Below are 27,533 nucleotides of genomic sequence, written 5' to 3' on the forward strand. Positions count from 1 at the left end.
CAGTGCAGATGAGTGGGAAAATAATTTAGGTGAACTAATGATGTCTGAGATAGCTTCGCTTCTGGAATCAAGATGTGCTAATTTGTGTGTGTGTGTGTGTGTGTGTGTGTGTGTGTGTGTGTGTGTGTGTGTGTGTACGCACGCATGTGCTTACCCAGAAGATAACCCTGTTGATGTGACACCACTGAGGGTAGTGTCAAATGCTCTGGGAAACACGCCAAGATGGGTGTATCAAAGCACGCTAGTGCTGATCTTGCAGAAGCCCAGAAAACAAGGTAAGCTCAATAAGAATGAAAAGCAACTTGAGGAAGAGAGTGCCAGCTTTGGTTAGTGATTTGATAAGACTGATGAACAAAATACTACACTTGGACATGGCTGATAAATGAAGTGCACATTTGAAACAAAACTTAATACTCCACAATTGCTGAAAGCTACAATGCGGCATAGTTAATTCTAAACAATTTAGCTGAAGTTAGAGTAGAAGTTGAGAAAGAGCAGGAGATTTTGAATGTTAAAAAATGACTTCATCTTACATTTTGAAGGAGCACATGTTAATAGAGTAGAAAGAAGTTGAGCAATTGCATGCAGAACAGTGACAGATCTTAGAACACGTCAGTCAGAAGGTACATTGAGGTATTACAACAGCAAGGGTAGTCATGCTCATGAAAATAAAAATTCCATGACCTGACAAAGATGAGATTAGTAGTGTCACTAACAAATTGGATGTTCTTACAGTAGCTATACAACAGTTATTGCTAAGAAATGAAAATGTTTTGGATTGCAACCTGTTGGTTGCTCTACCCAACACCAATGAGGTTCAGTCCATGTTGCAATGTAAAGAAAATCAGTTAGAGGTTAACTACCACAATCATGATGCCCAGTTTGAACAGAGGTCGAATTGCATTGATGATGATGATGTGCGAGTGGGACATGTAAGTGCTAGACGCAAATACAGATAGGAAGCAATGTAAGTGATGGCAAGATGATACAGAGGATCTAAAGAAACTCAAAGAAAGAATCCTAATTTGCATAGCTCCTGAGGAAACTCTTCACACAAGCCAAGGCAGGAACAAAATAATATCAATGATGATGATGATGATGATGATCATCATCATCATCATCATCATCATCATCATCATCATCATCATCATCATCATCATCATCATCATCATCATCATAATAATAAATTAAATTTATTTGTAGCCATTTTCTGGACGAAATGGCAACTCTGATGACTGTAATCATGAGTGTGTTTCACTCATACAAAAAGCTCCAGAGTCCCTTCCTGTCAGAATATGGTCAAAGAGCATGCATGATCGAATTAAAGACAGCATTATGGTGATGTTGAACCACCCAAGTCTAACCACTGCAATCCAGTCATCTACTTCTAGCGAATGGTAAAAGGAATTCAGTATTTAGGTACACCTTAGGAACCCCTGGAACTGATCATTTGTCTCATGAAGTACCAAACTGGTTCTGCCGAGAAACTGTAATTGGTGAGTGCAACATGCAGACTATAAAATCCTTTAAGGGGCCACTGCAGGAGCTCAGGTATGGTAGGAACACGAATATTGATGACCCAGTGAGACGGACAGGACTAATTTACAATTCAATCAACAGAATCATAAATCAAGACAACTGCATCCACATAATTCCAAGAGACAAAATACACTCCTGGAAATTGAAATAAGAACACCGTGAATTCATTGTCCCAGGAAGGGGAAACTTTATTGACACATTCCTGGGGTCAGATACATCACATGATCACACTGACAGAACCACAGGCACATAGACACAGGCAACAGAGCATGCACAATGTCGGCACTAGTACAGTGTATATCCACCTTTCGCAGCAATGCAGGCTGCTATTCTCCCATGGAGACGATCGTAGAGATGCTGGATGTAGTCCTGTGGAACGGCTTGCCATGCCATTTCCACCTGGCGCCTCAGTTGGACCAGCGTTCGTGCTGGACGTGCAGACCGCGTGAGACGACGCTTCATCCAGTCCTAAACATGCTCAATGGTTGACAGATCCGGAGATCTTGCTGGCCAGGGTAGTTGACTTACACCTTCTAGAGCACGTTGGGTGGCACGGGATACATGCGGACGTGCATTGTCCTGTTGGAACAGCAAGTTCCCTTGCCGGTCTAGGAATGGTAGAACGATGGGTTCGATGACGGTTTGGATGTACCGTGCACTATTCAGTGTCCCCTCGACGATCACCAGTGGTGTACGGCCAGTGTAGGAGATCGCTCCCCACACCATGATGCCGGGTGTTGGCCCTGTGTGTCTCGGTCGTATGCAGTCCTGATTGTGGCGCTCACCTGCACGGCGCCAAACACGCATACGACCATCATTGGCACCAAGGCAGAAGCGACTCTCATCGCTGAAGACGACACGTCTCCATTCGTCCCTCCATTCACGCCTGTCGCGACACCACTGGAGGCGGGCTGCATGATGTTGGGGCGTGAGCGGAAGACGGCCTAACTGTGTGCGGGACCGTAGCCCAGCTTCATGGAGACGGTTGCGAATGGTCCTCGCCGATACCCCAGGAGCAACAGTGTCCCTAATTTGCTGGGAAGTGGCGGTGCGGTCCCCTACGGCACTGCGTAGGATCCTACGGTCTTGGCATGCATCCGCGCGTCGCTGCGGTCCGGTCACAGGTCGACGGGCACGTGCACCTTCCGCCGACCACTGGCGACAACATCGATGTACTGTGGAGACCTCACGCCCCACGTGTTGAGCAATTCGGCGGTACGTCCACCCGGCCTCCCGCATGCCCACTATACGCCCTCGCTCAAAGTCCGTCAACTGCACATACGGTTCACGTCCACGCTGTCGCGGCATGCTACCAGTGTTAAAGACTGCGATGGAGCTACGTATGCCACGGCAAACTGGCTGACACTGACGGCGGCGGTGCACAAATGCTGCGCAGCTAGCGCCATTCGACGGCCAACACCGTGGTTCCTGGTGTGTCCGCTGTGCCGTGCGTGTGATCATTGCTTGTACAGCCCTCTCGCAGTGTCCCGAGCAAGTATGGTGGGTCTGACACACCGGTGTCAATGTGTTCTTTTTTCCATTTCCAGGAGTGTAACTGCAGGTGGAACAGGAACTGTGGACATGGTGCATAGAATCCCTAATACAGATGTGATGACCACAGTCATTTCAATACAGACTGCGGCCACTGAACTATAGATCACCTCCATGAATAGTAGCAATTCAGTGTGGATCACAGATATAATGAGCAAGATATGAAAAGGAGGAGAATAGGTGAAATTAATTAACGGGAGTAGAAGAAGATTGTGAAGGTGACAGTGGGAAAACAGTACAGAGACAGACATCAAATACATAAATTTCAAGGACATGGGAGACAGTCACCATGTGTCAAATATCAAATTTTTTGTTGAATAAAATTAAAAATAATCATCAATAAATGATGGTTCTCAAATTGTTTATTTGCGACTGATTAAAGTATGACAGACTTTTATGTAAGAAAAATCGGGAACAGCAATAGGCAACACCAAGGACTAACCGTGGGTTCAGTTGTACTTCAGGAAGTGTAACAGTTGTCATAACTGGTCTACTCCTTGATATGTAAAATAGATTGCCAGGGTTCTTAAGTAGTATGAGGATGTATATTATGTCTTATGAATCATCATCAAGTGTGTCTTCTTTCCTACTTTTTGTGCATTATATGATAGCTGTTGGACTTGTTTAAATGTGTAGATTATTTTATCAGGCTTTAGAGTGGTGAATATAGCTGAGACATATGTGTTTTACTGCAGTTTGGAGTGGTGTGGAGCAGGGAGAGGGAGTGATAGGATGAAGGTGGAGGAAGATGCTATGTTGCCTAAGGGAGTTTGCAAAAACGCACTGGGGTCAGGACAATGAGTTGTTATCCCTTATGCATGACCCACAATAAGAGTTATAAAACTACCACAGACTATCATAAATAAACCAGGCTACAGTAGCTTTTCCAGTACACCTGGCCTGTTAGATCCTACCCATATCACCTGTACATTAGGTATGTTGCATACCTATCGGGCATTACCTCATTTTGATTGCTTTGTTTACACATTATATTAGTGTCTTACTAGATTCCCCTAGAAACTAGGAGTGCTGAACCAACTAGAAACTGAGTGAGAATATATAAATGGCTGTGTAATCTACAGAACATCAGTTGCGAACAGCGTTCTTCATCACATGTCGTCATTCAGAAGTGTGGGAACTGTACAATACCATTGAAAACAAGACAGAAGCCACTTGTAAGTACAACAGAACCATATATCATAATGCAGTGGCTACTGGTCTACATCACCACCTTCAGAAGTGTAGACTCTGTCCACCACCTATCGAATGTGTGGCTCAGATTCATTTACAGAGATGTGAAACAACTAATGAAACATTAATGTCTACTATTTCTGTGGCCTCCCTAATGAGCAATCTAGTCTTTCCAACACCACATCATCAGCTTCATCAGACACTCCTACACCAATTTCTGACAGAGATGTAGACAAAGTCATTGTTAGAGCTGTTTATATTTCAGGAGTCTCATTATCAATGTTAGAGACCAATACTGGAAGAGAGCTTTTCATTTAATTTGTCCTGGCTACAAGCCACCTGACCACCATGCTATGGGTAGAACTTTGCTCAACATTGAATATCAAAGTGTTCAAATTCTTGTCACAGATAAGATTAAATGATCGGATGTTCTCACTTTACTTTCTGATGGACGGACAGATGTGTCCAGACACCAAATTATTAATTTCATTGACAACACCAGAACCAATTGTCTTCAGGAGTATTCGTCCTAGTGAGTGCAGAGTAACAGCATAATTTATTATCTTAAGTTGTATCACTATAATTCAAAAGATAGGAGACAAAATGATCATAGCGGTGATCACCGACAACGCAAGAAATATGCAGGCTGCCTGGAGAATAGAGAGAAAAAAGTACGCACGTATAACATATAGGATGTGCTGCCCACAGCATCAACCTCCTCATCAAAGAGATCATGGCTGTACCCATACTCCAGGAACTGTTCCAGCTCAGTAAGAAAATAATCAAAGCATTCAAATTCAGTCATGTACCTCAATCTATTGGAATCCCAGCAGAATGAAAAATACGGGTGTTTGGCTGTATCTTTGTAACTTCCCTCACCAAATCGTTGGGCAGGAGCTTTAATAAATTTCAAGAGCCTGATAAAGAACAGAGCGTCTACTCTAGGATCCACTGTTTCCTCTTCAGTTTGTTTCGATAACACAGTAACAAGTGGTGTCTTAAAGAACAACACATGGGAGAAACATCAACAAGCAAGTTGCTTACTATGATCACTGTCTACTGCCATCATCCCACTTGAGACAGACAATGTCCTGCTGTCAGGTGTGCATCATCATTTTACACAAATTGCAGGTGAGGTGGACCTTTAAAAAATTATAGCTATCTCCAGAAGATCAGCTGTGTGTTACATCTGCAATCACAAACAGAACAAACTCCACCTGCAAGCCTATCCCTGCTGCAGCAAATCTGTTAGATACATGGTTTAAAGGCAATAGTCTGATTGTGAATATGAAAGCCATTGCATTGTAATTCATCAGTTCTTTGTGTCAGTTGTTGAGATATAAAAGAAGATATATGGTAGCTAATGTCACTGAATTTAGAACTTGTGATAGTTTTATTTCCTCAATGGTGTATGGGTTGCTGTTGAACATGCTTCACCTTGTACCTGGTGGAAGGGATTGTGTAACATTCAGGCACTGAGCTATCTTACTGTAAACTTCTCAGTTTAAAGCCATCAACAGCTGCAAGTGAGTGCGACTGGTCGCTGCAAGGGAGGATCCATGGTAAAATTAGAAACACACTTCCTCCAGTGACAACTGAAAGTTAGTTTCTGTGCAGTGGGACTTGTATTAAGAAGGTTGACTGAAAAGTAATGCCTCCAACTTTGTAACTCTTCAATAGTTGGCAGCATTGGTATGCGGCAGGTGGTGGCTTGTTTCGAAGCCTCTTCTCTACAGCTCCAGTTGGAAGCCTTAGCATTGAACGGTTGTGCTGTTACAGTGTTAAGTATGGAAACCTGCGCAGATGGTCGGTCAATGCGATTTAAGCAATTTGCAGTGATTGAATTCTTGACAGCTGAAGGTGTCACCCCAAAGGAGATTCATCAGAGAAAGAAAGCAGTTTATGGTGATTGTGTTGATGTGAATACTGTGCGTCATTGGGCGAGAAGTTTAAAGATGTTGAGGCGGGAACATCTGAGCTGCGTGACAAACAAAGAGTTGGGTGCTCTGTGACAGCAACTAATGAGTTTCACAAGCAAAATGTTGACAGATTGATTCACGATGATCGTCTTATCACTCAGAGAGAAATTGCATGTGCAATCAGCATTTCACAAGAACGTGTGGGTCACATTATTGCTTTACTTGGCTATTGGAAGATCTGTGCACGATTGGTACCTCGGATGCTGACTCCTGAAATGAAAGCACACAGACTTGAAATTTTCAAGGACTTCCTCTCGCATTGTGAGAATGAAGATGATGCCTTTCTCCATTCAATTGCAGCAGGAGACGAAACTTGGGTACACCATTATGACTGGATATTGCGGTTGCAGAAACAGAGTGTCGACTTCTTCCGTGATGGTATCAGAAAACTTGTTCATTGTTGCCAGAAATGTATCCAATTGGCTGGTGATTGTGTGGAAAAGTAAATGTTGGTAATTAAAGACCACATTCTAAGGATTATTTCTGCATTTGATTTGCTAAAATACTCCCATCCAAATCCAATTAACGAAGGTGAAGGCATTACTTTTCATTCGAATCTTGTATATGGAAGATAATGAATCTGTGCCTTGAAAAATTTCAGGAAGCTTCACTGAGTATACTACAGCAAGAAACTTAAAAGTTGGGTCGTAAACATCAAGAGAGTACAGATAATCCCTTTGCTGTACAGATGGCCCCAATGTCGATACTGCTTGGAGCCCTTCTGATAAGTAGGTGGACTACAGCAACCTCAGTACAGTATAAGCAGGATGCTTACTGGCTGTAGGAGTTCCGCAACTCCCTGGGAATGTACTACAATGGGGAAGGAAAGGTACAGATGACCAGCATCACATGGAAAATTGTGACCTACATAAAGAGGCTGGAGGAAAAAGCTGACAGAGGCATTGAGAGAAATGGACCCGGACAGCATGGTAGGCACTATGGAAGAACACTCAATAGATAATACGGTAGAACGGCCAAAAGACAGACTATGAGAATCACAGGTACAATGGCAGAAAGACGACAGACGACGAGAATCACAGGCATTGATATAGTAGCTGATACATCACGATCATGGCCTAAGCAAATCGTGAACTACATGGTTCCTGCGAGCAAACTTTTATTGAGTATCTTAAATGAGCAAGAAGTCACGTACATCGAAACCAGAATAAACCAAGTGGAAGATGAACAGAAGCAACTACTGCACTTAAGACAGGAAGAACTGACATTAGTGAAACCAGCAATAATGAACTGTAACAACACGCAAGAGGATCGACAGACACACACCAATATCCTGCAAATCAGTATTGAGAAAATCAAAAAACATGTCTCCTAATTCCAGAACTAAACAGACCAGAGGATGCAGTGGATTACCTTAGAGACAGTATTCAACAAGCAGACAATGTAACTGATCATAATATTTCGAGTTAAGAGAAGGATACCAATTACTGTTGGCAGCCATTGTGAGTGCACAGAAGGGGGCTACTAACCCCACATATCATTAATCCCACACAGATAACAAATACCTTGAAATACCATCTAATAATCAGGGATGACATTGGCGACAAGAAGTTCTGTGGTTCCTCCGAATAGAAGAAACTCATGTATTCTTAAACGACGCATACCCAGCATATGTACTTAAGGTTCCGTTAGTGAAGATATCAGGTCTTTAATTTATAAGGGTATGACCACTTCCTGAAAGAGGCGGGCTATCTGCTAATAGATGATGCAAAGCATCAACACACAGCCATACGACAGGATCAGTTAGATTGCAAATACGTAGCACAAGACCAAGAAATCTGTGTCGATAGCAAGCACCATCTGGACCCCAGTAGGAATGAATGAATGGATTTATGTACCCAGAGAGGTAAGATTGGGACTACAACACAAAAAGATAGCAAGGAAGATAAAGAATGGAAGTTCCCCACACCTGCGAACAAACGCCACTTGCATGACCTAAAAGGAGTCAGACAGCGTTGGCACGAATTGGAAGTAAGTTAGGATTACATAAGAGAATAGTAGAAACTGATAGCTCCAGTTGGGAAACACGTGTTTTCATCTATGCATCAGTAGTGGCTGCCACCCTTATAGCCATAGATTGCTTCTTCGGTACATCAAACCCAGCATCCAATGCCAGAAGTGGAAAGGACGAGGCAAAGTTACAACCAGGTGAACGTGAATTCTGAACCAGCTCAGGAGAAAATCTCACATTAAGTGCACCCCCCACCCCCCAGTGAAGTTTCACCTCACCACAGTGCTTCACCATCACATACACAATATAACAAATGAAGGACAAAATAAAAGTTGGCAATCACATATTGTACATGTTTGTGCTTCAAGGATGTAAATTGTACAAATAAAAAATCTCTTGTATAAACATTTATACATAAAAAAGAGAGAGAAAAATATATGTATGTATGTTTGTATGTTCATGTGTTGAGAGAAAAGAGAAATCTATGTATTCATATAAGTAACTTGCATTTGAATAATAATAATAATAATAATAATAATGCCTAAGGTTTGACAGGGTGTATACAGGGACAAGGGAAAAAAATTCCCCGATTTTTCCCGATTTCCCAGTTGAAAATACACTTTCTCCGGGTGAACATACACTTTTCCCGTGTTAAGTGATAGTATACTTTTCCTCGGCACTGTAAAACTTATCAGTCCTTTGAATGTTTATGGTTTTATATGCTGACGTAGAATTCCCCAGCACTTTAGAAAACAAAACTAAGGGGGGAAGAAAACACGTTTTGGAAATATCTTTGATGTGCAGCAACATATACACTGCATATTTTCATGTTATGAGGGTATAAATTAGAATTCCACCATACACCGCATGTTACTTTCCAAAGAATTGAAATCGAGATTGCGACGCACTTTCGTAAGCCAGTCATAGCTCATGTCATGTGATCTCGCCAGCCGACAACAGCATAGGACATGTGATGTAGTCAGCCAATAGGAAGAGCACTCTTACATAGCGCGAAAACACATATAGGAAAAGTTAATGGTTTAAATTAATATACATAGTGATGCTACAAGAAAAACAAAGCTTTCACATATAATCATGGTCTCAAAGGTTAATATGCTGCAAGAGACGCTAAGCTTCCACATAGAATGTTGATCTTTTTTGCGCGTGTTACACTTTCAGGTATATCGCACAAATGTGCCAGAAAACTTTTAATAATGACGTAAATTTCTGATCTTCTGAGCTCGAAATTCTTCTAGATGGTCATCCTCAAAGAGTTGATTTTTAATTGAGAGTCAAAAGCTCTGCGATTTAAGAAATTCATCGTACATTCTCGCACATTGTTCATCTTGTGTAAAAGTAAATTTATTTTGAAAGTGACGCTTTTCAAACAACCATTCGCAATATTTTCCTGTGACCTGTTAGAAACTGATTCGTTTGAGCAGTTGCCAGAGCGCGCCAGATAACAGGCGCCACTGTTCATGAGCAGCTACGATGACGCAGGAAGCTCGTATGTTCGTACGTGTAAAACATTAAAAGATCTTGCACTATGTAACAAAAGAAACAAGATATCAGAGGATACTTCAAGAGTATCAGAAGTTTGTGAACCATACTAAAATGCATAATTCGGCTTAAAGGCACATTCATATGTCCAGATTCGGATGTAAATTTTCTTGAGTGCCAGTACTGTCTGTCACGTCACGCTCATCGGAAGCAATTTGTTGTTGGAAAGCATTGCACAGTCTTCCTAAAGCCTTTGACACACTTTGCTGTTGGCAGACGCTTGTATGACCACTATGTTTTGCTGTTGTACATGGTGCATTTCCTTTGCGACTTATGTTTTATTTTCGTCTTTTTTCCCCTCTCGTTCATGTTTCGTTGCTGCAGTATTATTCCACAGAAGTGGGATACAGTAATATCCTTTGTTGGAGTATTGATTCTTACCAGTCAAAATTACAAAAATTTAACTGAAAACTAAAACAATAATAGACTCCCGGAATTCTAAAAAATTCCTGGTTTTTTCCCGGTTTTCTCCCAGATGAAAAAATTCCCGGGTTTTTCCCGGTTTTCTCCCGGTTGTCCCGGGTCGTAGACACCCTGGTTTGAGGACAAACCTTCTCCCCAGGAGGGGAATTTAATGTTCAAAACATGAAGGGATTATTTAAAAAAAAGTCATCTTGGTACGAATTTTAACAAGTAGAGCCTGGAAACCTATATGGAGGTTTACAGTGCTTGACACTTTCGCAAGACCAATATGAGGTCTTGAGAATTAAGAAACCACTGATTTCAAGATGGCGGATTGCAAATTGCAGGTAAAAATGTAATGCGCTCATGTAGCATCTATAAGCAAACAGCCTCAACACAGTATAAAGAGGCCACCAGTTGACGAGCGGGACAAGTTCAACAGTTCAAGAGTTCCTGCCAGCAGACGAGCCTTCAGTGTGTCAGCCAACAGCAGAAAATTATGTGAGCAAAATAATCTATTCAGTTAAGATTGTACACCAATGAGAATGTGATTTCTTGTCTGTATGTACCTCTGGACTGTGGGTAGTTAGTCTATCATTGCTTACTTGTACCTACAACTGTGTTACTTACAGTGTGACATGTAACAGAGCCTGAGGGTTAGATTTAAGCAATAAGACACTGGCTCCTTTTTGTTATTTGAGTCAAGGTGACAGACCAGACAGGCTATTTCTTCTAATAATTTGAGGATCTAGTAAGCCTCATCTATGGTATATGTTAACTGAAATTATGATCCAGTTTCTGCGCACTTTGACATGTTCATGTAAACTTGGGAAAAAGCAATAAATTCAGACCAAGGTACCAACCCAGAAGTTGGTTTCTTCATTTCTGCCTTCCGAAGCTAATACTTGAGTCTTTCTGTACTGTCTCCTATCTTATAGGCCTTATAAATCTCAGCTAGATCCTGTCACCAACTTATTCCCTCACACAAAGCCGCTCATGTGCCAGAGTCAGTAGATCTGAAAAATTCCAAATCGCTTTCTATTCGACTGAGGGATTCACATAAGTATGTTGCGGTCCCAGTGGGTTTCGATAGTAAGATTACATCTAGAAACAGAGCTATCAACGTTTCAACTTTAGGTCTTTGGAGCAGCAACAGAATGTGGGACCTTAGTTTTGACTATGCAAAAGCATGTTTCTGAAATCCCTACATTTGTTCCTTTCGAAAAGCAGATTTCCCAGACCATCGCATCCAATCCTGGTACTGCTGATCCCTCCAAAAATAAACTTTGGAGCACACCACTTGTCACTCTGTATTGTACTGGCCTTGAACGTATTAATCACCTACTTTGACAAGGCTATGACATCCTTAAACAATGTCCTGAAATGATACCCATTCTATCCCAAATTTTGGCCATCACAGCTAGAATAGCTTTTCATCACCTTCCCAGTCTCTGCAGTATTCTTGTTAGACATGTGCACTTTCTGCACCCATTTCCCTAATCTGTGGCTCCTACCCCTGTGAACACCCCCACTGCAGGACTTAGCCTATGCACCCTCCCTCCACCACCTATACCAGCCCTGTAACTGGTAAAATATATACTACCAATGGGTGAGCCACCTATGAAACAATATGTCATCTACCTGTTGTTATGTAAACACTATTTCGCCTTTTACAGTGGCATGACTACCACCAAGGTATCAGTTAGGATGATAGAATACATGCAGATGGTGTATGCTAGTAACACACAATATCCAGTTGCAGAGAATGCTCTACAACACGACAATAATGACCCCACTTCCCATTTCACCACCGACGCCATCTGGATTCTACTTCCAGATGTAAGTTCCTCAGAATTCGCAGGTGGGAACTAGGGTTACAACATGACCTTGGTTCTCACTCACTTGGCCTTAATTCAAGTTAATTTCTTTGTGCTCAATATTTATTTTCAGTAACTATTCCTTTCTTTGCCCCTTTTACTTTTCTACACCTTTTATTTTCTGACCTGTTCATTTTTCCCTGCCTGACAGTGTTAAATGGTAAGAGTGGAATTTGTGTCAATGAAAGATACAAATGACATTCTTCTGGTTGATCCCACATTTCTTGGCAGTACATCTTGTACCACCATTCGCCATACCAAAGTGGTATGCCTCACTTCTCCTCATTGGTGTAACTGTCTGAATACAAGGACTTTTGAAGCAGAAATGATCTGCCCATAGACGACACAGTTCCTGCTAGTCCTTCAGTGCCATCAAGTGAACAGTCAAAAGGCTCAATACAACAACGCAGCCTATCATGAGCGTGTTTACAATGCAATACCCAAATCCGGCCAATTCGCCTTTTAATTTTAGAATATTTCTCAGATTCTTTTGTGAAGATGTTCAACATAACCACTGTGAAGAATTATATCACTGCACCGGACTTCTCAATTTCTTTCAGATGCTGTTAATAAAAGTGTATTATTCTACCTAAAAAAAATCACACTTACTTCATTTCCATCGATACAAGAGTTAAGTAAATGTCCATTAGTGTACTGGGATTTGCCGAAGACCTCGTTTCAATACCTGGAACTGTTCGTGAGATAAAAGAGGCGTTCTGCAACTTTCACATTTATCATTAATAGCAGGAAACTCTTGCCTTTTTATCATGGTGAAAAAAGGTCTATTGAGTAGAAATAACAGAAATTGTAGAGATTTGTTATGTTGCTGCATGTAAACTGCAGTTGAATCAGAATTGATTGACTTGGTTAAATAAAATCGCAAAGTTAAGCAATCAACTTTTTTTTTTTTAATTGCTTATAAAATGCAATTTATATTATGTAAGGATATGAAAGACGCAATGAACTAACACTGAACCATGAGCGGTTTTAATTATGTGTAAAACAAACTAACAAATACATAAAGAGAAGTTGTCAGCTCCCAGTTTCTCTCCTACACATTACTTTATGTTTCTTGCCATATCAATGTTACCAATACTACTGGCAAGCCTACCATTTACTATGTCATTTATGTACTGTACTAAAACTACCCAACTGTATTTTTGGTAGAGTGCAACACTACCCACAATCTTTTATCACCATCCATACCTGTACACCATTTTCTGCTGCAGTTCAGACGCAAGTATTTCACACTCGGTGAAAGCTGCAGGCACAAATGAAAGCAGCCACATCATATTATGTGTGTTGCAATTACCGTATGCCATTCTGAGTGGCTATCACAAGTATGGTGTATGTCTGTCAATTACTATTGACTTGACCAACCACTTGCTGCGAATGTTGCATACCACAACATTAGTCACCTCTCAGCGACGTAAATTATAACCTCAATTGTCACATGTTTACATTCTGACATGGTTACGCCTGTTTGACTCTTTCTGGAAATGCACCCATGACGATTACGCCATAGTCGAAATCTAGATTTGCAATACATTACAGATTCTGCAACTGACTGCTGTCCACCTTGACATTCTCAGGAATAATTTCAACAGTATAATATTTGTTATAGTTTGCAGTGATTTTTTTTCTTTTAATGTAGCTAGATAATTTTCAAAGTACAAGTTCCGAGGCACTTGGCAAGGATGTGTGTTTCCTCTGCAACCTACCATTTTAGGCATTGATCCAAGCCCTGTGCAGTAATGTTTCCACCAGCAGGTGCATGCAATTTCAATTATCAATAACAATTTTCATTATCTACCTGCTTTTGTGAAAATTTCACTGAAAACTGTAACAGATATTATGTGACTGGAATTCTGCTTTCCTAGAGGTTTTAAAAGCCACCGATTTCATTTAAGGACCATAGCAGCTTCAATATCTTGGTAAATAAAGGCACAGATATTATCAATACAGCAAATTATAAACCAATTTTCACACCATCATTTATAAGAAACTTTGTTCAATACATGAAACTGTGTATAAAATATCTGGAGCATCCCAGTTACATGGATCACTATGTATGTCATAGTATCAGATGAAACAAAATTTCAACAATGCAAAATTTTGGTTGCGCTCTATGTTTACCAATCACATTTTTGGTCAAAAAATGAGCACGACAAGCAATGGACAACACATTCCATACATTCTGATCAAGCAGACATGTAAATAAAATTATGACACAGCAATAAACACAAAAAGGAACAACTTCCTGTTAGACACGCTAAATAGATGAATTAAAAAGTAGGGAACAGGATACTTTATAAGCACAGCGTACAGGCAAGTAAGTGTACACACACACACACACACACACACACACACACACACACACACACACACACACACACACACAAAATATTGATTACCTTTTGGAATTAAATTTTCCTCCTTTGGCTGCCAAGACACAATGGTACAGGAAATAAGCTGAAAAGGAGAATCAATCCTTATTCCTTACATAACATAGCCATAAGGAAAAGACTATACCTTCCACAACCCCATTCACTTTTCACACTTCCTTTACTCAACTCCTTGCCTATATACCATTCTTTCAAGTGAATAGCAAAAGTGTAGATCACAAAGAACTGAAATTATCTGAAAATGTAGGAAAGCTAAAGAAGAACGTATGAAGGAAAGAGACAGATGTAAGGGAAACAGAGCAATAAAGTCATTGCACACAGACTAATAAACAATCATGTTAGGAACACAGAACAAAGACCATAATGATGAGTCATGGAAAAGGTAATTACATACTGGAAGGCAATAAACATGTAAAAAGACGAAAACAATACTTAGAGAAAATTTCTCTTTTCCCCCCCCACAAAAAGTTAGGCCAACTGAAAATGAGGACAATGTACGAAGACAATAGGAGTATTCCAATATTTATTTCCAAACTTCAAAAACCTATGCATGCAGTCTGCAGAAACAAACTGCCCAGGTTTTAATGAAATGCCATTCGGTCTCTTACAGGCATCAGGCCAAAATAATTCTTATGCTCTCAAAGGAAGTACAAGCAAACATATGTGAACATTGACTGCACAATCAGTCCAGTATCACATGTATAAAAAATATTCAAGTGAATACTTTGTCAAAGAATGGAAAAGAGAACACAGTAGATTACAAGAGGCCCTGTGTGGTTTTAGAATAAGTAGTGACAGTTGAGAAATAGTTGTAACACTGTGATTAATAAAAATGCGGATTATTTCGACAAAGGAGGGGAAAAGGATTTTGATAATATGGAATGAAATAAAATGTTTTCCATTCTTAGGCAATGTTACAAATTCCCAGTATACTGTCAGTTGGTACAGAAAGCAACACAATCAGAAAGAAATAATTAATTTGGTTTATAGTAGCAATTTGCTTTGCCTACTGACAAAGCACATCATCAGGTCATCCCCTGCCACATAGTTGTCAACCTTGCTTCCCAAGTGTCAAATCATATACTGTATGTTTTACAACTGTACTGTTAGCCCCCAAGTCCAAGACTTGCTTTGTTGGTGCTCCACAATTTTCGCAATTTTGACTGATTAACTAAAAAGGCAGACTTCCACATTTTCCTTTGTGCGAGACCACGTTTATCAGATGTGTGTGCCAATTCAAATTTCGAAATTCTAATATTTTACTGTTCAAATCACTTTTGTATAATATTTCAGCAATTGTGTCAATATTCATGCATATTGTGATACGTTGTGTATTTTCAAACTTTTCCAATTGGCGTAAAAAATCCATACTATATCGTCTATTGTAAACTGAAGTTCGATTTTTAGAAACTTTTGGTAACACAATCCTCATTCAAAAACAAATGTTGCCTACAAATATGTATATTTTTGAGAATTTTCAGATGCATGCAAACGTTTATTTTTGAGAATTTTTACAAGTTATGGGTGTTCCACTTAACTTACTTCATAGCAAATCAGTGTTTGTGATCTGTAGCTGCTGTCCAAAGAATCATTCAGCCTATATTTCAATATATGTCAACATCAATAAATGTAGATTTTTGACAATTTTTTGATGTTATGAGTGTTGTGCACAATCTATTTTGTAGTAAATTGTAATTTGTAATTCTACTCATACAAATACCTGGTATTGTTCCCATAGCAACCTTCAGGACAAGAATAGGTTAACTGCAGTGTGCACAGAGGCTAAGAGTCATTCTTCCCGTATTCCACGTGTATGTAAAAGGGAAAAAGTCCTACAAGCTGGTACAGTGGAAAGTACCCCCTGCTATGCATTTCACAGTGCTTTGCAGAATATGGCTGTAGAGGTAGATACTTGACAAGCAAGGCTGACAATTGTGCACGAAGGGGGTGGCCTAATGATGGTACTAGGTACCATAACCGTTAGCCAGTAGGCAAATAAAACTGCGGCTATAGACCAAAGCAAATAATTTTTTCTCGGGCAGTTTGACACCACATACAGGGATAAAAGGGCAATCTATTCTCTTTATGTGTAGCAGCCTGGAATAGACAGCACTAACAGAGTGATGCAAGAGCCCAAGAAGCAGTAAAATTGTAGGGTGGGTTTCTCATTGTCGCCACTGATATTTAATTCGTCTATCAAAGAGACAATGAGTTACATAAGAGTCTATCTTGAAATAAGAGCTGTTTATAGGAGACAGAAAAACAGAATGATATGGTTCACTGACTACATATTTAACCATTTAAACAAAAAGTAAAGCAAGGTAATGGCGTGCACAAGTGGACGTGCTGCATGGCTAAAAGTCTGACAAGTACTCTTGAAGAGGAACAAGTTTTACTATCTAGGAAGGAGAATAGATAAAAGAAGAAGAAAGAAAAAGTAGCGAGAATTTTTCACATCAAAGTATCTTTTCACAAAAAAAGTTAAATATAGATCTTGAGACCAGAAAAATAATCATGAAGAGCTATGTTTGGACCACAGCTCTGTATGGCCACAACACATGATTAGTGAGGACGACAGAAACAAATTGATTGGAAATAAGGTACTACAACAGACTGCTGAATATCTGATGCACTGATATAGTTAGAAATGAAGTCAAATAATGGGCCAATGAGGAAAAAATGTAATGAAGAATATAATGAAATAAAGGGAGACAGAATGGCTGGGCACATGTTTAGCCACAAGCCATTACTGGACACTGCGGTCTAAGAGATGTTGGAAGGAAAGAGTCACAGGGGCAGGCCTAGATATGAGTATGTGAGGCAGATTGTTGTTGATGCTGGATACAGTTATTATGTTGAAATGAAGAGAATAGCTAGCAAATGACATGGAAGGTGATCTGCCTCAAACATACATCAGAATTAATGACCAAAAGAGCATATCATTCTTGTCATCTGATGGCAGGCTGATAAATCAACTCAATTGATCAACTTTAATTATTTTTAAATTATTTTCTTCTCTTCTGATACTTCCACAATCTTTTAGTTTTATCATCATCTGCAAAATTTCACAGTTCATTACAAATTATGTTGTTATGAATACTAACCTGCTGAACTGTCCTCTACTGCTACAGTTGTATCAATGGAATCCTTATTGTTGTTATTATTTGAACTACTGTTAAGTAGCAAGCTAGGATCAAGGCTACGTGTCATCAGATTTCCTGACATAGACACTGTCATCCCTGAATTTACTTCAGGTTTTGTCATCTGACAACTGACAACCATACGATCTGGAGAATGGTGTCGTTCAGTTACAGGCAGACGAGATGTATCTACGCAAAAGGAAAAATGGAAGGACAAATCAATATATTGTCAGCGTTGTTTTTATATAATAAAATGCCTTGAAACATTTACGATTAACACAAAAATTAATTTTTGGTCGCAATTAGTGTTTACATAACTTTGTAAGAACAGAAAATATAGGAGAACTTACTGCTGCGTAATGCAGTGGTGCGTTGTGGGAAAATACGTCTCCTTGCAGCAGGAGATGGAGCAGGTGAAGACTGGCTCCGATGAAAGCTGGATGCATTTCTCCTCAATCCACTACCTAAACAATGATCACAGTACAAATATACCAGCAAAAATTTTATTACAATTTACACTAACAAGCTAAAATATAATGATCAACTGCTTAATAGCGTGGAGGTCCATCTTTAGAATACAATACTGAGTGGCATGGATTGGGAAGTTGAAATGCGTCAGCCTGTAGTTTCATTCTCAATTCAACACACTTAAGCCACCGATACAATAGGTCTAATCCTTGAGACTGGGCATGGATTGCAGAGGATTTCCTTTAATTTCTCTTAACTCTGAAGTGCATGCTTAATTCATTCTGTTAGTTAGTGGTAGTGGAAACATGGTCATCACAGTTTCAGTTCTCCTTGGCCTGCCCTCAGCAAATGAGACAGCTGGCTGGTTGTATGTTAGGGGGTTGCACGTCCTGCGAGTGCCTCCCACTGTCACAGTCACTGCGGCAGAGGGTGGTGTGCATCCTCAACAAATCAGCCACGCTTGGGAGAGAATGCATTTGCATGCTGCGTTCAGTGAACTCGCCCTGTCCTTGTCAATTGGCGAATATGAATACAGAGGTTTCTCAAAACAAATCACCCACGCAAGGGCAGCACCTGCAAGTTGCTAGAAAGAGAAGTTTGGATAGGCTGGTGTTTGGAATCCTCCAAAACAATCAATGCCAAACCTTCTAGAACAAAATCATTAGGAGGTTTTAGATTGGCAAAATAAAGTGTGCGGGCTCAGTTTAGCCAAAATGGGAGTTTTGGTGGACTCACACCAAGAGGGAGCAGGTGAGTAAAGCACAGGACTTTCTTTGCTGGGAGATACACAAAGTGTTTCATCAGGAGTCATAGTGGACACTTCCTTGCTGGGAGACATAATAAATGGACTTTGCATTGAGAGGTGCAGAGAACGGTCTTCTACACTGTGAGAGGAGAAGGCAATTCATGAGCTGACGGACAGCGCCACACTAGCATCTGACCCTGCCTTCAACCTCACTGCGCCTCGCCTTCAGCAAATGATGTAAGTGTCATACCTACAGTGTATGAAATTCGTGTGGGATGATAGGCATTTTGGTTCACACTGATCAGTCAGTCACTGTGTGGTGATGTTTCACACATGATTTTACTCTTTGGGGGTCCTACTGCTCTTTACTCACTACCATTCTGGTACAATCACCACCAACCCTCCAATTTTGCAATTAACAATTTCTTGTTCATACAGTCTACTTTACTAACATGTTTCCAGCCCTTTCCCTCTGAAGATCCACAGTTATCACAAGCTCATATGTATATATGCACTCATTCTCCCACAAATGAATATTTGATCATTGTTCTGAGCAATTAGAGGTCATAACAATAAATGTCCACAATTTGTAACCCTGTTTCATTACAGTACCTGACAGTACCCATAACTACTCAGTAATTCTTAATGTTCAGTCAGGGCGCACAACTATGGTTCACATGTCAGGACCAACCCATTCCTTCTGTTTTCGTGCACACAATTCCTGTATAGTCAGTTGGACAGTAGTGAGAGACTTGCACCTTGAGGGGGATACTCAGTGCATGTAAGTGGCAAAACAGATTGACTCAAAGCTTACCCCAGTGGCACCTTGCACTGTTTCTAGAGGTATGTGGCACTTGATGTCTATGCACAGGAGACACAATTCCCAAAAAATTATATGAAAGGGGTTTGTGGAAGCAGAGTTGTCAACTGACGGCAACCCATATATGTTCCTTGGGTTTAGATACCATATTCCTCAAACCACTGTACCACGATTATGGCCTTGTGGGGTGCTATTACTACTGGAAGATGCTATTACAGTCAGAGAACGCATCAAGCCTGAATGGATGCATGTGATCGGAATGTTCATAACGTCCACAGCTGTCAGGGTGCCTACTATACGTGTCGCAGGTCCCAGCCTGTGTCCATGGGAGGATGCATGTTTCAAGCAGCCATTTGTGTGGAAGACAGTATTTATGGACCTAAGTATCAACCCGTTAAACAACAAATGTAATTCATCCAGCCAGATGAAAGGTTTCCATTGATACATAGTCCAATTTTGATGATCCCTTGCCTGTTGCGGTCATACTTGGCAATGTCATTGGGCCATTATGGGTACACTTAAGGGACACCTGCTGCTAACCCCATGTTTAGCAGTAAGTGCTGAATGGAATGCTCCAAAACCCTTGTGCCTGTATCAGCATTGTAGTCTGTCATCAGATCTGCCACAGGTTGCCAACTATCCTGCTTTACAGAGTGGGTAAGCCATTGACCTCAACATTCTGTGATGAGGTGTGGAAATCCGGTACCTCAGCATTTTGCAACATGGTGTGGAAATCCGGTACCTTGTATTCTGCACATTGTCCTTCAAACATTTACCACAGAGGTCCACAACAGATGCATGTTAACAGCAACTAGCTTCGCCACTTCCAACATGTTCATGTTCATTCCAGGTGCTGCGACATGAGAGTCTACCCATTTTCAAGGTCATTATCCAACAGATTTCTCAATTTTTGACCCATAATTAGAACAATTTCCCATTCATCCCTGGTTCTCTTACATACTTTCCTTGCCACATTACATGCCTGAAATGTCACCAAGCCCATCAGTGTAAGTATATTCATTTCAGTAACACTGCTGTAGCGTTTTCATCAATTATTTTCTACCACAAAAGCTGTCTCATATGCAGTATATGACCAGTTGGCAAATACCTAGGAAAACTAACTTTTATCTTTGTCTTTCAGAGAACTACATTGAATATACCTGCCATAAGCTCAGAACTATCACTCCCAATCCAAAGGAGGGGGTAATGATGGGAACATAAAATCAATATACCTTGGGGATGGAAATCAGCCTGGGTACAATGAGGCCAAAGAAAATGATTAAGCAAATAATTGTTTCAAAAACATTTCTTCTCATACACTGTCACATTATCAGAGACTAACTAAACAGCAATTTAGTGATAAAGGATTGGAACAGTATAAATATCATGTCTTGCTTGTACACACAAACATTCACTGTAATGGACTCAACTCTGACAGGGAAATGTGAGTAAACCAAAACTAGCCTTTCTAGGGGGGAGGTGGTGGGGAACAACTATTCACATGAAGGGATTTATGAACTTCGAGGAAATCCTCTAAAATATGGTGTAGAGCTTTTAACAACATCCCAAATCTAAACCAATGATCACAAAAAGAGTTCAAGTATCTAGGAATCAATTATAATAAGAACTGCAAATTACTATAGAAGCACAGGCACATTATTTTAATACACTAGCAAAGTCTGCAGTACATGTGTTTGGCAATTCCTTATAAGGGTATTAACTTACAAGAAGTTCCCTTTTATACTTTAAACAAAATATTTAGCTTAATATAGATAAAAATAAATATTATTATTATTATTTCTTTACTTTCTCAGACGTTAAGTCTGGTTAAAAATGGAAAGTGATGCGGACCTTGATCAAGTGTCACTTCCTTTTAACTGTATGGTATGTGTTATATTGCATTTAGGAACTTTCGGGTAATTGAACATGTGTCAATAATTACAGATTTCTGTAGTTGTATATATAAGTTTGGATGTAGCTGTGTTGCATTTATGTACTGGTGGATATTGTGTGGTATGACCTAGTGGATATTGTGTGGTATGACTCCTTTAGTTGATAGTATAATTGGTATAATGTCAACTTTATCCTGATGCCACATGTCTTTGACTTCCTCAGCCAGTTGGATGTATTTTTCAATTTTTTCTCCTGTTTTCTTTTGTATATTTGTTGTATTGGGTATGGATATTTCGATTAGTTGTGTTAATTTCTTCTTTTTATTGGTGAGTATGATGTCAGGTTTGTTATGTGGTGTTGTTTTATCTGTTATAATGGTTCTGTTCCAGTATAATTTGAATTCATCACTCTCCAGTACACTTTGTGGTGCATACTTGTATGTGGGAACGTGTTGTTTTATTAGTTTATGTTGTATGGCAAGTTGTTGATGTATTATTTTTGCTACATTGTCATGGCTTCTGGGGTATTCTGTATTTGCTAGTATTGTACATCCGCTTGTGATGTGATCTACTGTTTCTATTTGTTGTTTGCAAAGTCTGCATTTATCTGTTGTGGTATTGGGATCTTTAATAATATGCTTGCTGTAATATCTGGTGTTTATTGTTTGATCCTGTATTGCAATCATGAATCCTTCCGTCTCACTGTATATATTGCCTTTTCTTAGCCATGTGTTGGATGCGTCTTGATCGATGTGTGGCTGTGTTAGATGATACGGGTGCTTGCCATGTAGTGTTTTCTTTTTCCAATTTACTTTCTTCGTGTCTGTTGATGTTATGTGATCTAAAGGGTTGTAGAAGTGGTTATGAAATTGCAGTGGTGTAGCCGATGTATTTATATGAGTGATTGCTTTGTGTATTTTGCTAGTTTCTGCTCGTTCTATAAAGAATTTTCTTAAATTGTCTACCTGACCATAATGTAGGTTTTTTATGTCGATAAATCCCCTTCCTCCTTCCTTTCTGCTTAATGTGAATCTTTCTGTTGCTGAATGTATGTGATGTATTTTATATTTGTGGCATTGTGATCGTGTAAGTGTATTGAGCGCTTCTAGGCCTGTGTTACTCCATTTCACTACTCCAAATGAGTAGGTCAATATTGGTATAGCATAAGTATTTATAGCTTTTGTCTTGTTTCTTGCTGTCAATTCTGTTTTCAGTGTTTTTGTTAGTCTTTGTCTATACTTTTCTTTTAGTTCTTCTTTAATATTTGTATTATCTATTCCTATTTTTGTTATTATTATTATTGTTATTGTTATTATTATTATTATTATTATTATTATTATTATTATTATTTTACTTGGAGAGAATATTCTTGCTGTTGTCAATAAGCAAGTACTGGTTTTACTATGAACACTTGACTCTAATTTCTTGTTAGTCATACTTTTTCCCAACTAATGCCTATATAAAGTTATTTAACAACAGGTTAATATGCTGCTTCATAAAAAGTGCCCTTGAACTTGGGTGAAAAGTGAAAGCGCACGAGTGTGAACATTTCTGGCTGTCCTGTTGGTGGCATTATTCAGTTTCTCCACATGTATTTAAGATTGTGTCAGTAATCGATACACTGTGCTGAAAGCAGGAATCAACAATTAAAATGGACTCATATATTCTAGGTTGTTTGTGTTATAGAACAATGGAAGTAATGATGGTTTTTAAAATTTATTTGTCGTCTATTATATGAATTACCGTTTTAAATACAGATCAAATGTTTCTTTTAAATTCATTTGCTTCAGAAAACAATGAAAAAATGTGTTTATAAGAAGAAAAAGGTTACATTTCTAGAGATGTGTAATTGAACACTCTGCAATATAGTATAACAATGTCAATTGCAATGCACAAAATATTACCATCATTAGTTGCCATTGGCGAGGCAGTGTATTCCACTCTGCCAGAAGAAATAAACCACCAGTCATCATAACACTTTCAAAATAATACATAATATTAATCTGTGAAACTACTTTTAGCATTAATGATCTTCCCTCACAACTAGCCCATGATAACGAAGAAGAACCACATATAAATTAACACAAGACAAAAATAATCATTGATAATTCTAAAGGTATCTTTTTCTTATAAGCTGGATAACAGTCATTTGTCACTGCCTCTGAATACAAATTTTCTCTCTCCCAGTGACAATTTCATGTTCTGAGGTGTAATTTTTCTTGCTAAGGTAACATATAAAAATAACTCATGGATAAAATATGACATTATGAACTGAAACTACTAACACTGCAAAAATTTCTGATACAGGAGATGCTTACCATTAGTCAGCTGACTTCGCAGTTGCTGCTGATGCTGATGGGCTTTGCTCAAGATTAAGCGCAGTTTACGGTCTTCTTCAGATTCTAAGTTATCTCCCGTAAGTGGGCATACAGATGCTAGGTACTGTGTAAGAGCTTCATGATCCCCAACATGAAACTGCCTTCCTCGCCCTTGGGAGTATAGCCATTCTGCTTTTAAACTAGCACAAAAATGATTACTGTATAGTATCAATAATGCTTGTTACAAAACTTATAATGTGCTGAAATTGATCATTACTCTTCTTATGAATACTACATAGAATGCAGTGTTGTTAGTTCCCAGCTACCACCTGTGATCGAACAGCGGAGAGGGAAGTTGCATAATTATTTTTTTGTAGTTTGATTCTTAATTTCCTTGTGTGTTTTGGTATTTAAGAAGTGTAATCTCATGTTTTAATAACTCTTAAGTGTAGATTCATGCAGTCTGTGGCACAATTGTCATTTCTTTTGAACGGCCAGCTACACAGCTCAGTAAAATGCCTCTATTGGTGACACATCAGGAGTGTACCAAGTGACTTAATTAGCTTTCTCTGTGTGCTTCTATGGTTTACTACTTATGTCAGACCTGCTAGGATGGATAGGAAGTGTGTGTGTTGTATGTGGGTGCAGGAGAAGCTAGCCGCAGTTCACCAACAGCTGAAGACTCTTCTGGCCATGGTCAGCCATCTTCAGGTTGCTGAATTCGAGTGTAGTGGTGGCAGAGAGTATGACGCATCACATGGAATACCTCAGATGTCCCTTGTTTTTCTCAAAGACTCTGCTGCCGAGGCACCTTGCAGTGTATCTGCCAAGGGGGGATACGCCTTCACCACAGAGTGAGTGGAAGGTGGTAAAGCTTTCGTGTTGCTTGAAGTGAAGAGTCAATGTGAAGGCTGCCCACCCGGTGCTTCATGTTCACCCTGTGAGTGAGCAGGTGACTGCTCACTCAGCAGGGAGCAAGCAGGCACAAAAGAGGAAAGATTTGTGAAGATGTGGATGAGAGACTGATTGTGGCTATCGAGCGTCAGGATGCAGTCGTCTGCAAGTTGTGGCTCAAGTCAGCACAAATTATATTTATCACTTGGCTTCTGAGGCCATCCTCAGTTTGTATGGGTAAGTGGTGGAAGTGGTGATGACTGCTAGCCTTGTGCACAGGGTAGAAGCAGAGTTCTAAATTTGCAGCACCACTCCCAAAACTGATGGGGATCCTTTGATTTGAAACCGAGTGGAGGGTCTCAGCTAAAGGCTGCAAAAATTCAACAATAGGGCTGGTTGCCAATTTCTGGACCTGCGTTATGGGATGGAGAATTGTCATTGACACGTCGGAGGTGCACCACACAAAGGAAGCAGAAGCTTGGATATCACAGTATTTGTGGAATGTTCACATTATTATTATTATTATTATTATTATTACTATTATTTTGAGGCTAGATGGTAGTTTGAAGCCCTCTGACGAATGCTTGCCAGTGGATACGCAGAGAGCACACAAAGTAAGGACACTAGTGATCCAAATTTTAGCAGTAAACTGCCAAAGTATTTGTAATAATGTTCCTGAATTTATTGGCCTCCAGAAAAGCTGTTGTGCTCAGTTTATCCTCCTAACTGACTGCTGACTGAAACTCAAAGTAGAAAGCTCTGAAACACTTAGCAAGGCATGGAACATATACCAAAAAGACAAATTACAGGCCATACGAGGCAATTAGGATGAGGACAACCGGCAGATTTCATATTCCTAGACTCCTGAAAGCACTTTACACAGTGCCCCACTGCTGACAGTCAATGTAGGTACATGCATACAGACTAGGTTTCCAGATATGCGAGTGGCTCAAAGACTTCGTAAGTTATAGAACCCAGTACATTGTCCTCGAGAGTGAGTGTTCATCAGAGACAAGTGTATCATCAGGAGTGCCCCAGAGAAGTATGACAGATCTGTCCTTATTCCCTGTATACATAAATGATCTGATGGACTTTGTGAGCAGCCGTTTGCTGATGATGCTATGAAGGCGTTGACGCTGAGTGACTAGTAGGATAACAGACGACTTGGGACAAAATTTCTAGTTGGTGTGATGAATGGAACCTTGTTCTAAATGTAAGTTAATGTTTGAATACTGCATTAGGAGTGTGCTGCTCAACACAGTCATGTGGATTACATATCTAGGTATAATGCAGCAAAGCGATTAGAACTGGAACAAGCACGTAAAAACAGTAGTAGGGAAGGTGATTGGCCGACCTTTGTTTATTGGGTGAACTTCAGGAAAGTGTTTCATCTGTAAAGTGCTCTGTGTGAAACACTTGTGCAACCCATTCTTGAGTACTACTAAAGTGTCTAGAAGCCCCATTATGTTGAATTATCGGAAGATATCAAAGCAATTTGGAAGCTTGCTGCTAGATTTCTTACCGGTGGGATTTATCAGTGTGCGAGTCTCCCAGTTTCTACACTGGAAGCACTTTTTTGTCACCAACGCTGCCAATCACACTCCATCTAAAACTAGTATTCAGGTACTGAACCCTACCTGACCCAGTTCACTTTTCCAATCAACCTTGACCCACTCCCACTGCCCCATATCACCCCTTGTCAACATCCCAGAAATTACTAATCTCAAATCTTGCCTCACCGTCACTCCTCAAATTCTTCAATATGGAAACAAACTATGCATCTGAAGAAAGAACTGCACTCCACCACCAAAAATGGATTCAGACTTCATAATCCCACCCACCAACGAAGGTTCCAGAACTGTGTTTGTGGTCTGTAACTTGACGCCTTCTCTATGTGATGTGTCACAATCTATTCTTTTCATACTGTTATTCCATCCTAGATTCTCTATTATTACATTACTTGTACAAATATGAATGATGCATGAATAGAACCATTAACTCACTGAATTTGCATTTTACACTCTACAAATGTTCTATGAGTGCTCCTCTGGTCACATGAGACAAGTTCAAGCAGCAGTCAAGTTTGTTCCGTAACTTATGCAGAAACATCTTGTCACTGGTGCTCATAGCAGCATCAATTAGATTCTCTGAGATGTTTCAGTGTTCTTAGCAGTTGGGATACGTAAACATGGTCCTGAATGTATCCCCTGTCGTAATTCGACCTGAGGTGCGAAGGGAATGGACCACATCATCTTCACCACATGCCCAATCCAACAATGCGGAAGTTTTCTTTTAGGCAGACACAAATGTCAATGTTCCAATGAACCAATTGGGAGGGGGGTCCCCCATCTTGTTGGAAGATGCAATTCTTGGGCTCAGCAGGCAGTTGTGGAAACAACCACAACTGGTAGGTACGAGTTTACAGTTCTACTCATGCACCAATCATTTTTACATGTAATACTTTGGAAAATACACCGTCCATCAACTACAAGTTCTATAAATCACTGAAAGTGTGATAACAATCACTGAACCTTATGATTCCAAAAAATCTGTTCAGTTGCCACAGACAAACCTGTTATAAATCACAAGTGACCTATTCATCAAACTGGATGTAATTCTAAATCATCATCCAAAAATTAAGGGGGAACATATTTTGTCAATCCTATAAAAATGGGGGGATGCACATGAGAAGATTGAGGGGTGCATGGCGAATGGGTAAAAATGCACAGGGGAGTAGGGGGTGGGAGCATGGTAATTTCTTTTATGAAAAGAGGCATCAAAAT

The 27,533-nt window shown here is 39.9% G+C and overlaps 1 protein-coding gene across 1 annotated transcript in view; it reads right to left on the minus strand.

Annotated features, from left to right (window-relative positions):
* LOC124621822 overlaps nt 1-27,533 on the minus strand; it is a 182,004-nt gene that overhangs the window by 92,812 nt on the left and 61,659 nt on the right. Inside the window, exons 7-9 of the mRNA XM_047147261.1 lie at nt 23,857-24,056; nt 17,964-18,077; nt 17,578-17,802 (exon numbers count right to left, since the gene is read on the minus strand). Coding sequence (XP_047003217.1) covers nt 17,578-17,802; nt 17,964-18,077; nt 23,857-24,056 — 539 coding nt within the window. The remainder of the gene's footprint in view (nt 1-17,577; nt 17,803-17,963; nt 18,078-23,856; nt 24,057-27,533) is intronic.

This window comes from Schistocerca americana, chromosome 7 (genome assembly GCF_021461395.2).
Source record: "Schistocerca americana isolate TAMUIC-IGC-003095 chromosome 7, iqSchAmer2.1, whole genome shotgun sequence".
NCBI lineage: Eukaryota > Metazoa > Arthropoda > Insecta > Orthoptera > Acrididae > Schistocerca > Schistocerca americana.